Source organism: Phyllostomus hastatus, unplaced genomic scaffold, assembly GCF_019186645.2.
Source record: "Phyllostomus hastatus isolate PE091 unplaced genomic scaffold, TTU_PhHast_1.1 phas_scaffold_760, whole genome shotgun sequence".
NCBI lineage: Eukaryota > Metazoa > Chordata > Mammalia > Chiroptera > Phyllostomidae > Phyllostomus > Phyllostomus hastatus.
In genome coordinates this window covers 1,337,351-1,349,676 of record NW_025334040.1, presented here as the reverse complement: position 1 = coordinate 1,349,676, position 12,326 = coordinate 1,337,351, and the positions used below count along the sequence as shown (strand labels likewise).

At 46.9% G+C, this 12,326-nt stretch overlaps 1 protein-coding gene across 1 annotated transcript in view; it reads left to right on the top strand.

Moving 5' to 3' along the window:
- SLC5A1 (solute carrier family 5 member 1) overlaps window positions 1-12,326 on the top strand; it is a 53,654-nt gene that overhangs the window by 36,323 nt on the left and 5,005 nt on the right. The window contains exons 8-14 of the mRNA XM_045826885.1: window positions 457-677; window positions 917-1,052; window positions 1,574-1,681; window positions 4,661-4,811; window positions 6,836-7,004; window positions 10,078-10,293; window positions 11,876-11,981. Of these exons, the coding sequence (XP_045682841.1) occupies window positions 457-677; window positions 917-1,052; window positions 1,574-1,681; window positions 4,661-4,811; window positions 6,836-7,004; window positions 10,078-10,293; window positions 11,876-11,981 (1,107 nt within the window). The remainder of the gene's footprint in view (window positions 1-456; window positions 678-916; window positions 1,053-1,573; window positions 1,682-4,660; window positions 4,812-6,835; window positions 7,005-10,077; window positions 10,294-11,875; window positions 11,982-12,326) is intronic.

The following is a 12,326-nucleotide window of genomic DNA, read 5'->3' as shown; positions in this document are numbered from 1 at the left end:
CACCCATTCTCTGTCCATCCCACCCCATGGCTAGGACCTGAGGCAGGGGGTCTGGTTGGGTCTGGTCTGCATGTCTCTAAGGCTGTGTCTGGGGTCCCAAAGGCCACTGCTGATGGTCGGGGCTGAGGGAAAATCAGAGTTTTTGAACCTGGTTCAAAACCAAGATCTCTTTCTCTTAGTAATTTGAATCCCTTCCCTTTGTAAAGATGTTCATGGTTCGAGCCCTTTCGCAGGTTATTGCCTTGGATCCTCAGGAGCCCCTGAGGGGGGCAGGGCAGGGTTAACAATGGACGAGAAAGCCAAGGCCCAGAACGGGAAAGTAACTCTCCCAAGACCACACAGTGAGGGCGCTAGCTGTGGGTCAGCTCCTCGCAGTCTCTCAGGCATCCCCAGGAGGAAATACTGTGAGGAGAAGAGAATTCTGGGATGTTGATTTTTGTTACCGGTATTTTCCAGCTTTTCACGAAGTGGGAGGGTATGAAGCCTTCATGGAAAAGTACATGAATGCCATTCCAACTGTGGTTTCCGATGGAAACATCACCATCAGAGAGGAGTGCTACACCCCAAGGAGTGACTCCTTCCACATCTTTCGAGATCCCCTCAAGGGAGACCTGCCATGGCCCGGGCTCATCTTCGGGCTGTCCATCCTTGCCCTGTGGTACTGGTGCACCGATCAGGTACCTGTGCTGGACGTGCAGGGTGGGCAGGGTCTTACCCAGGGAACTGAAGGGACTCCTGGCTGTCTGTGGCTTGTGGGGTTGGGGAAGGCAGGGTAGGGCTCACGTGGTCTGGGGGTCACTGAGCCTTGGCAACATGGTAGTGCCAGGCCAAGGACCCAGGATGCGAGGGAGGGGAGGTGAGGTTGCCGGAAGGTGTTGTGACCTGCACCCCTCCCTCACCGGGCTTTCCCTGGCAGGTCATCGTGCAGCGCTGCCTCTCGGCCAAAAACATGTCTCACGTGAAGGCCGGCTGCATGATGTGCGGGTACCTGAAGCTGCTGCCCATGTTCCTCATGGTGATGCCTGGAATGATCAGCCGCATCCTGTACACAGGTGATGCCTTCTGCTGGACTCAGCGGCCATTCTCTCTCATCTCTGACTCCGAGTCACTTCTAAAGCCCTATAGTTCCCTGCTCCTTCCTTTCCTCCCCCTCTCCCTCCTGCTCCACCTCCTCCTTCTTACACGTCCTCCCCCACTTTAGTCAATCCGCACACCATTGTCTGTCTATCACTGTGGCCTTCGGGCAAATGAGACAATGGTTACTCCTGAGCCGCAGGGTAGCTAACTGAAGTCTAAGGAGTGTGCCCCCTCCCTTCCCACTCTGAGCATTTCTTTGCTTCTGCCTCTTCTGTCTAGGAGCTGTCTTTTCTCCCCAGCCAGAGCTTGGGGAGGATCAGGGCCAGCAGGGCAAGGTCATGGTAGTGAAGGGCTCAGCCAGGAGCTCTACTCTTTGTGGGAGTATTTCAGGGCCTCGGGCAGGAATGTCTTCTTTGAAGCCTTGTTTTGAGAAAGTGAATCTTGAAAGTATTTCCCCGGTGTCTGTCTGCTGACATGGCTTGTCATCTCTCTCCAGAAAAAGTGGCCTGCACTGTCCCCTCGGAATGTGAGAAACATTGCGGCACCAAGGTGGGCTGTACCAACATTGCCTATCCGACCCTCGTGGTGGAGCTCATGCCCAATGGTGAGATTCGTCCCCACTGGCAGCGTCTTTCTTGAGAGGCTGATTGGCCTTGGGCTTTCTGTGGATTCTCTGTGCCTTCTGGGCAAAGCCATTTCCAAGCCTGGAGGTCAGGAGGGGAGGCCTCACTCCAGGTGACCTCAGTGTGTGAACATGTCCTCCCTCGGCGGGAAGGACACACAGGGCTCGGGTGGGCTCTCAGAACGGGCACTCGTGCGTCAGTCGGGCTTGGAAAAGAGGTGATTTGCAAATGTGTTAGGGATAAACACAGCTTTTCCGTGCTCATCTGGAAGGTCTTTTGAAACTTTCCCACAGACACTAATGTGATGGCTTGAACTAAGTGGAGGTTTACCTAGAGAGTGAACTGACTTCTACACTGTTGCAAGGAAAACCCTGGAGAGAGGGGCGGGGGGTGGTTTTGGCTGTAGAATGAGGACGTTCGAGGCAGTAGCTGGATGGGATACAAAGGAGCTTCTCACTGTGGAGAACGCATTATCCCAGAGGACGGAGGACATAGAGTCCAGATTAGGTAGAGTTTTGGGGTAGACCTGTGGGGTTACTTTTCATTTTTTAAATGGAAGAGAAATCAAATTCTGATTTGATTTTCTCTTGGCTCAAGAGAGGCAAATTTAGTTAGGATGGGGGTCTCAGGAAATAAAAAAACCCCATAGGTATTGATTAGGAAAATTTAGAGTAGATTTCTATAAAATTTTATTACTGAAAGAACACATAGAGATCACCTAATCAAAGTTCTTCATTTTACAGTTGGGGAAACCGAGGTCCACAGCGGGAAAGTGGCTTTTCCAAGCCACACAGAAACTCAGAGTCTGGCTCGTGTAACTCTGCTCAAGGCTGAAATTGAGGAATTTGGGATGGTCTTAAAAATTTTTTTTTAAAACCACAGACTGGATGCATGACCTTGGGCAAACCATTTAGATTCAAATTCTATAACATGGGGGTAATAGTTAACTATTCCTCTTAGCTGGGCTGCTTATTAATTAAGGTGTCAGTTAGTATGAGTCACTTGATTCTTTTAGAGTTCCGGCTTAGATTACCCTGGCCTCTGTGCAGGGTTTCTGCTGGCTCTTTAGGTCAGCAGATGGACCGTGGGTGGGAACTGCGGCTCTGCACATGGTACTCCAGGGCATCGTACGTGACAGAGAGGCCTGGCCGCAGGGCTGGGTCTGAGGCTCTTGGGAGGCAGTTATGAGACAGGTCAGGACTGCCCAGGAGGGAGCAGACTCCCTGTGGGGCAGTGGGTTTCCCGTTGATGGAGGGTTTGGGCAGAGAGAATGTTGCAGGGGTTCATGTAGCAGAGAGATGGCAGACTTGAGTGAACCCTAAGTTTACTTTGAATTCTGAGGCTGTCCTCTCAGTGGTGGGCTCTCAGCCTGGCCTAGCCTTCCAGCCTCATCGGGACAACCCTGTGCTCTCCTTGGTATGAAAAGAGTAGTAGAGATTACAGCCAACCTTGCTTTTCACGACTGGGAAAATTTTGAAAATGGCAATTCCTTATTCTGATTTGGGCAGGTATAATATCACGCCCCACGACCCCACTGAGAAATGAGGCCCATGGTTGGCGTGACTCTCCTGGGTCAGTTGGACACAGAGCCTTGTCTTTTCTTTCTCCAGACGATGATACTGAGCTGTAGTTCTCACACCATATGATTTTCTCAGGGTAGACAGTGAATGTTTTTTAGCATTATATTCACAGAGTTCAGCAACCATCACCAGAATCAATTAAAAAATATTTTTTCTCCCTCCACGGAAATCCCATATCCCTTGGCCATCACCCCACACTTTGCCCTAGCCCCCTAGCCCTTGGCAACCACTAATCTCCTCTCTGTCCCTATGGATTTGCTTACTCTGGAGGTTTCATAGAAATGGGATCATACAGTATTCTTTCGTGTCTGGCTTCTTCCACGTAGCATGATGTTCTCAGGGTTCGTCCAGGCTGCAGAATGTATCAGGACTTCATTCTTAGAGAGGAATGAAGAATAAGATTCCACTGCATGGATATTCTACATTTTGTTTATCCATTTATCAGTGGATGGACATTGTGTGTTTCCACTTTTTAGCTATTATAAATAATACTGGTATGAACATTCATGTACCCATTTTTGTGTGGACACATGCTTTCATTTCTCTTGGGTAGATACCTAGGAGTGGAGTTGATCTGTCATATGGTTACTTGGTGTTCAACTATTTGAGGAACTGCAAGACTGTTTCCCACAGTGGCTGTACCATTTTACATTGCTGCCAGCAATGTATGAGGGTTTCTATTCCTCCACATACCCACCCACACTTGTTATTATCTGTCTTTTTTAAAATTATTATAGTCACTCTAGTAGGTGCAAAAGAGTATCTCATTGTGGTTTTGACTTAAATTTCCCTAATGTTGAGTATTTTTTCATGTGATTATTAGCTACTTGTTCATCTTTTTTGGAGAAATGTCTATTCAGATCCTTTGGCTATTTGCAAATGAATTGTCTTTTTATCATTGAGTTGTAGGAGTTTTATATATATTCTGTATACTAGGTTCATATTAGGTATATGATTTGCAAATATTTTCATCCATTCTATGATTGTCTTTTCGTTTTCTTGAATGCTAGTTTAAACGTTTATGCTATATTATGAATCTTTTGGGTGAGAGATCTTATAAAAGTGCCCTTAGGTGGAAACACACACACACACACACACACACACACACACACACACACACCATCACCACCATCATCATCTTACTGCAAGGTGTTAACCTCATATATCTTTTGTCCCTATGTCTTTGTTGACTGCTGGGGGTTTACAGTATAATGCAAAGCCACAATCCATTCTTTAAAATGTCTAGTCTTTCTGGAGAGATCAATGAAAGACCAACCATGGCATGGTTTCAGAGGGCAAACAAACACCAAGTCCTCACATGTTCCAGTACAAAAGAGCTGAAGTGCTGTGTGTACCACTCATTACCTCCTTCTCCTCCAGGGCTGCGAGGCCTGATGCTGTCAGTCATGTTGGCTTCCCTCATGAGCTCCCTGACCTCCATCTTCAACAGCGCCAGCACCCTCTTCACCATGGACCTCTACACCAAGATTCGGAAGAAAGCATCGGAGAAAGAGCTCATGATTGCAGGAAGGTAAATGCAGCCTGAATAACTACAGAGGTTCCATCAAGCTAGAGAAGACTGGGAGATGGTTGGGAAGAATGGGCGTAACCTCTGTGACTAATTATATTTGGCCTCCAGTGGTGTCAACTTTAAATTGGAGATCATCAAACAATGCCCCTCTGGAGAGAGAAGTGACATCAGAAATCATTTAATCTAACCCTTAAGTTATCAATGAGGAAAATGAGGGTCATCCTGCCTAAATCTAGGCAGCTGGGACAATGGCAGGGCCATGAATGGAATCCCAACCGACTCCTTGTCTGGGGTTCTGTACACTGCCTCATGCTGTCCCCCTTAGCCTTCCACACTGAAGCTCTCCTTACTGGCTGTCTTTGAGGCCCAGATGCCTCCAGTAACTTGATCCTTTGCAGCAACATTGTGCAAGGCCACTGTGTGGGTTGAGTGATACTGAGCTTGGGAATACGCTCTGTAAAATCTAAAGTACAGGGCTACCAGCACTTCCGTTATTACCAATGGACTGATGGACATGACAGGATATGGAAAGCAGTAAGCAGGCACGTGGGTCAGGTGTGCTCATTATCGTGATTATCTGTAATCAGATGGTCTGAACAGAGGACTAGCAGGAGCTCCACTACATCTCTCCATAGGGCAGTAGGGCAGGTGGAACAAGTCCCTGGAAAGTCAGTCCAGGGGAAGGTCCCCAGTGAATGCAGGAAGGGTGCTCCTCATTGTTCTCATGACCAAGATTAGGACAAAGCAAAGAAAGGAAAACTGACAGGTCACTCTCAGGTGACAAGGCGAGAGTCTGCTAACTCTGTTTCACAAGATGCAACACCATTACCGTGACTAATTTTTCCTTAGAAAAGAGTTTACTGGCTTTTTCTGTTATTTATGAGGCTCGAGATGCAACATGGGAAGAGAGCCATTTTGTTGTTTTGCTCAGAGCCAGACCTTTGGCCCTGAGATTGTGTTGGGACGTATGATTTTGTGTGTGCCCGGTGACTGCCGCCCCGGGGCTCGGCTTGTCCCTGCCTAGATAAACTCACACTTACGTGAAATAATCCCACACTTCACTGTGGGGACTGTAAGAGCGGTCAAGGGCTCAGAGAAGTGAGCGGTGAGCGTGACGTGCAGTTGGGGGAGGCTCCTGGGGGAGGAAGACTCTTAACTGTGTCCACAATGCTGGGTTGGGTTTGGGTAAGTGGAGGGCAGTGGGAATAGCATTTCAGAGAAAGAAATATATAAGTGAAAACAGTGTTTTGTGAAGTTTATTTTCAGACTTGTTTTAGCCTTAAATTCAGGTAATTGAGGCAAAGAAATCATGGTCTTCTTTCTAATGAAATCAAGAGTACCAGTAAGAGGACTTGCTAGGGAATACCCTCGTCTGTTCAGGGTTTGAAAGAAACTCAATCAGAGGAGAGAGAGAAATACCTGTAGTGTTCCTTTTTCTCCAGACTGTTCCTTTAGAAACTCGTCTTGGCTTATGATTTTGACTTTATTATGAAGAAGAAGGAGGAGAAGGGGAAAGAGAAGGACAAGAAAATAATAATTATAGTCTTTCCTGTGACTACTTGCTAATCTACTTCCCTACTATTTGTTTAACTACAGCTAATCCTTATTCCAACCTTGTAAAGTCATTTATAGCATTCCCAGGTTACAGATGGAGAAACCGAGACTCTGAGAGGTAAAGCAAAATGTCCTATGTCACACAGAGAAAGTAAACATTTGAATCCAGGACTGCCTGGACCCAAAGTTCACATCTGTGTTCCTATACTGTACTGCCTCTTAGAGTGGGCCTCTCTTAGGGTAGTGGCTGGTTTAGGTCACTGTTGGAAGTCAAGTGCATTTCACTTAGTCATAGGTACAGATACCTTTCCCAAGAAGGCAGAATATGGGAGAAAAAAAGCCTCAAGAATGAATTTGCTACTTATGCTTCCTTGCTGTGGTCATTATATGTATATATATTTGCTAGTTATTTATGTATTAGATATACAGCTACGTGTATTTATTGACACTCTTGGGGGCTTTGGTTTCAGATTGTTCATCCTGGCGCTGATTGGCATCAGCATCGCCTGGGTGCCCATTGTGCAGTCAGCGCAAAGCGGGCAGCTCTTTGATTACATCCAGTCCATCACGAGCTACTTGGGACCACCCATCGCCGCTGTCTTCCTGCTTGCTATTTTCTGTAAGAGAGTCACCGAGCCGGTAAGTATCATTCACATGTAGCCAGAAAGGCCCATTCTGGCTCAGAAATGCCCACCTGGACTTGCCTATTCTCTGTGGGAGGGATTTTCCTAGAGATCTCAGGGTGGAATGGGTGTGTTGCTGAGGGTGTGTATGGGAATGCTTCCAAGGGCCATGGGACTCTCATGAATTCGAATTCTCCCAGACTCCCCTGTCCTCCTTACTGCAGTTTCCAAACTAATTCCCAGCTAATGATGCACATTTTCCATCCAATCTTGGTGATTTTTTCCTCAATGACATGGCCCTCCCTGGGAAGTTTGCAGCCCCTGGTAAGCAGCTACAGAGGAAGTCCTAGCATAGGCCACCTCCCCTGGTTCTGTGGTGAGCTCTGCTTTCCAGCCAGCGCTTCCCAGAGCCCAGTGAGGGTGCTCAAGCACTTTATGTGCAAAATAGCATAACAATAGAGGGGTAAAAGGTGGCACAAAATATTAGTATGGAGGGATTCCTAGAAAGGCTACATTAACACGGGCTGAGACTGAGAGGGAAGAGAGGGCATTCAAGGCAGAGAGAACAAAACTCACCAGAAATTGGAGGTGGAGGTGGGAGGACAGGGCAGAGGGTGAGAGACTGGCAGGAATCTCACCTGGCTGGAGAGGGAGTTAGTGTGTGTGGATAAGGGAGGCCCATCTGGGGAGGCAGGTTAAGTTTAGAGTGGGCAATGCCCCTGTGAAAGCCAGGCTAAAGAGTTTGGGTCACCAGTGGGGTGCCTTTGCAGGTTCTGAAGTACCGCGAAAATGATTCCTTCGGATATGGCTTCTGATTGGGGTGTTGCTCAGCTGTCTCTGTATCCAGCTGTCTACATGCCTGGGGATGGGGCTGGGAAGCCATGGGGATGCTGACTGTATAGCTCATTGTCTGAAACAATGTAAATGGTGACCTAGGTTTGGGTGGAGATGACCCCTTTCTCCCAGTAGGACAGAAACAAATACACACCAGGGAAATACCTCACTGGAGTGACCCAGCTTTGAGGTGCATAAATCACCGCATGGTTCTCTCTTCATTCGACATTTGCTATTGGGAAGATAGTCCAGATTTGCTTGTTACACAAAGCCAGGTGCACAAAGCTAGGTGCACAGATAAAGACCCCTGTGAGATCAGAATTGAACCTGAAAGTGACTTTGGCATGTTAGAGAAATGGGCACATAAAGGGATAAGTTTCAGTAGTGACTGGCCAAGGCTGGTTCACTGGGAGACTTCTAAAATATATTAGGAGGATGAGGCTAGAAGCTTAGCTGAGTATTGCAGTGGGCCACGAGCAGATTCAACTCAGCAATGGGCCAGGGCTTTCAAAACAATAAGGCTAAGAATTGGGATAGACTGTAGAGATCCTCAATGGGGCATTCTGCCCTCCCCTGGGGGACAACATATGGCGATGTCTGGGAACATTTTTGATTGTTATGATTTGGGGAATATTATTGGTATCTAGTAGGTAGACCCCAGGGTTACTGCTAAACATTCTATAATATGCAAGATGGCCCCCCACCCCAACAACGAACTATCCCACCCAGATGTCCAGAGATGAGAGCGAGAAACCCTGACCTAAATGTCCAGAGGGCAGCACGCAGGGGCTGCAAAGCGATTCTCAGGACTGGTCAGGCACTGTGTGTGCTGAGGGGCAACTCTAAGTCTTGAGGAAAATGTCAAAGGCTCCCGGATTTTTCAAGCACCTCTTGAGAATGAAGACTAAAGGAACAGGAAGGGGCTAATTGCCAGAAAAGAAGGAAAGCCTTAGCAAGTTTTATTGATACTGTTCACACAAAGTCAAGTCAAGAAATCATTTATATGACCAAATAAATGTACGGAGGATAAGTGGGAAACATCTTTTCCTTTCTCCTTGTTCATTCATTCATCTAGCAGACACTTCCTGATGCCAGACATGGGGTGAGGCACTCACAACACAAAGGGAGAGATTTCTCCTCTGGGCCTGCACCCAGTTGAGATGAGGAGGCTGAGAAGTGACTGTGTAGTTCTGCAGCAGTGTGGTCAGTGATGGCTGGGGGTGTGCCCACCCAGTTCTGTCTGCGGAGCAGAGGGGACATTCAGGTTAGGACAAGGTTACCAGGAAGGGAAGAACCTTGCTCTCCTAGGTAGAGGGAATGGCCTGTGCAAAGACCTGGGAGTGATATATACACAATACGTTTAAAGAAGAGCTGGTCATTTAGTGCACATGGACTATAAAGTGTGGGAGGACCGATGGCTAACAAAGGCGCTACTCAGATCAACGCTTGACAAAATCAGAAAGGCTCTTTTTGGCCACCCTTCTATGAGCTCACGCTAGTTTGTCACTGGTCCTTTTAAAATTCGGCCTCTAGGTTCAGCCTGGTCTTGTAGGTGAAGCCTGATAAGAAAGGTAAAGAGAGAAAGAGAGAAATAAGGAAGAAAAGAAAGAGAGAGAGAGAGAAGGAAAAATGGGTTGAAGAAAAACCCTAAAAAATCACCCTCAATATTTATAGTCTCTTAAAGGCTTCCATATTTTTCATATGCAAACCCAAAATTTAATGTGAAAACACATAGAAGAATTTTATAGTCTCAAAATAAAAACAGTGACTTTGAATCCATAAAAGAGGCTGATGGAAAAGTTCCTTTCTCCTCTGTCCCCAAAAGACCCATTGCCTTTTCCATGTCTTTAAGGAATACAAATTATTTCACAATTACTTTACATCTAAATGTGTCTAAATATGGAGACTGATGATAATAGTAGCTGCAGGTAGAGAGACTCAAGTTATTTTTAAAGTTAAAAAGGGAATTTTTGGAAGTAAGGCTTTGGGTTGGTACTCTCACCAGTTCTCAGACCCTTTACCCCATTGTGTCCCGAATCCTTGTCTCGTGACCCAGGTGAAATCACATCACTGGAACACGACCGACATGATGCCCACCCACGGCCTGACACAACCCTCCCGGCTGTTCTGGTGTGTGGGCTTCAGGTGGCTGGGGCTGTCATTTCTCTCCCCTTTATTCTTTTGCCTCTGTCCCTCAGGAGTGCACAGCTGTTTTGTGTGTCCAGCATTTGGTGACCCCAGGTTTTCTTCCACAGGGAGCCTTTTGGGGACTGATCATAGGATTTCTGATCGGGGTGGCCCGCATGATCACCGAGTTTGCTTATGGCACCGGGAGCTGCATGGAACCCAGCAACTGTCCCACGATTATCTGTGGCGTGCACTACCTGTACTTCGCCATCATCCTCTTTGCCATTTCTGTCATCATCATCGTGGTTGTCTCCCTCTTCACCAAGCCCATCGAAGACAAGCACGTGAGTATCCACTTGGGAGGCCTGTCCTGCCCTTGTCTCACATGCACGCTGCACACCCGTCTTGGTCACCCTCTCCTCAACTAGACGTTGCACACTCATGTGGCTAAACAGTCCACACTTGCTGGTGGGGTGCTGTAGACGGATACAGGATAGGAAGCTCGGGGTGACGGCTGGGCAGTGTCAATCATGCGTCTTCAGCAGGAGTCTTCAAACACATTTCCGTTTAAGGGTTCGTCTCTGATTATGCTCCCCAAGTGACAGCTCAGGTGCAAGGGTGTGAGATCACATGGGCAGCACAGGGGCCACCCTGGCTTAGAAGCTCATGTCCCCGACAGGAACTTATATCTCTTGTAACAGCTCCGTGGTCAGAACTTCCAAGGGGCCCAGCAGGAGATATACTTAGTTACAAAAATCACCACACTCAGGGAAATCTGAAGTATGATTTACCCTTTAACTGTCCCTATTAAGCCTTTAAATAGTGGCTCATAGAATTCAAGAAATTTCAAACAATACTAAAGTCTAATTGATTCAAGACTTCAAAAATGGCAATACTCTTCTTTGGCTCTAGATGTCGCTCTCGGTTTAGGGTATATTCACAGCCCTCCTAGTGCACATGAAGATGACCACTTAGAGGCTTCTTCTTCTTTTTTTTACTTCAAGCAATACATTCTGGTAACCCAATACATATGGTATTCTACCTTTTTCAGGTTTCCAAGGAACACAGAGAGAGAGTTACCCAATTATATTTGTCTATAGAGAAAGACAAAGGGTTTTGTTAACCCATTACACCTACCTAAATACAGGGACTCAAGAAATCCATAAGAGATCTTCAGTCCCATTGCCAAACATTCAAAGCTGTGAGAAAACTTAATGTCAAAGAAAAATTGCTTTTATAGCAGCAGGACCACCATGTTTACTTGCTGAATCTATCACAAGCTTTCTGCTGCAGTGATTCTTCCTGACGTCTCTGTCTTGGGAAGTGTTGCAGCCTCAAGCACATTTGGGCTTCAGGCTTCCTCTTGCTGTAGAGGAAGCAAGGTGGTCACGGAAGAGGGCGTGGCTGGGAAGAACTCAATGCACTGATTTTCAGGCTTCTTCAAGTTTCTCGTTTCATGTCAACAGAGACTCTGCCTCCAGTTCTCTCCTATTGTAAATGGCCCATGGTTCTGTAAATTCTCTCCTCACAATGTGACAAACACATAGCACAAAAACATTATCTTACACTGCTGTTCTGGACAGATGGGTGTCTTGTTTCCCAGAACTGGTGCTAAAAAGAACAAATTCATTTAGCACATGTACCAAGAGTTCATTCATTCAAAACATTTCTGTACTCAAGGCAGCCCCTTGGCCTCCGAATAGGCATAAAGCAAATGGGTGAGTGTTTACATGTGTATGATTTACATTGAAGTTCCTGACATATTTAGATATAAGGTTATGGACCTGAATTGTTACATATGTTCTTATTGGTGCTGAGAGGCCACTTTCCTTTTTCCTTCTTGACGTATATCTCTTTATTCTCCCAACTTCTTGGCCCTAGACACTGTTTGGAACTTTCTGCTAGCCTGTTCTGCTTTCTCCGCAGCTCTACCGCCTGTGCTGGACCCTGCGCAACAGCACAGAGGAGCGTATCGACCTGGATGCGGAAGAGGAAAGCGTCCAAGAAGCCCCAGAGGAGACTCTTGAAATAGGTGACTCATGATTCAGAGGCTATTCTCAAGCCCTAAAAAGTTACTCCTACATCAGCAAGACCATTTTACTGAAGCCCTCACTAAATGCCTTTATCAAAGCTCGGATCTCTCTCCCGGGAGAGCAGAGAGTGGGGTGGGGTGTGTGTGAGATGAACAAATGGGTTTTGGGGTATTCACTCTGAAGCTTGGTCAAGGGCAGGAGGGAAGTACAGAATCATTCCTGCCCCCTCACCTTTCATAGTTCACAGTGCTCCGTGATTAAGGGTGGGTGAGGAATTTGCCACCGTGACTTGATTTGGGGCATAGCCAGGGACAAGGGAAGAGTCAGAGCTCTTCTGACGCAGC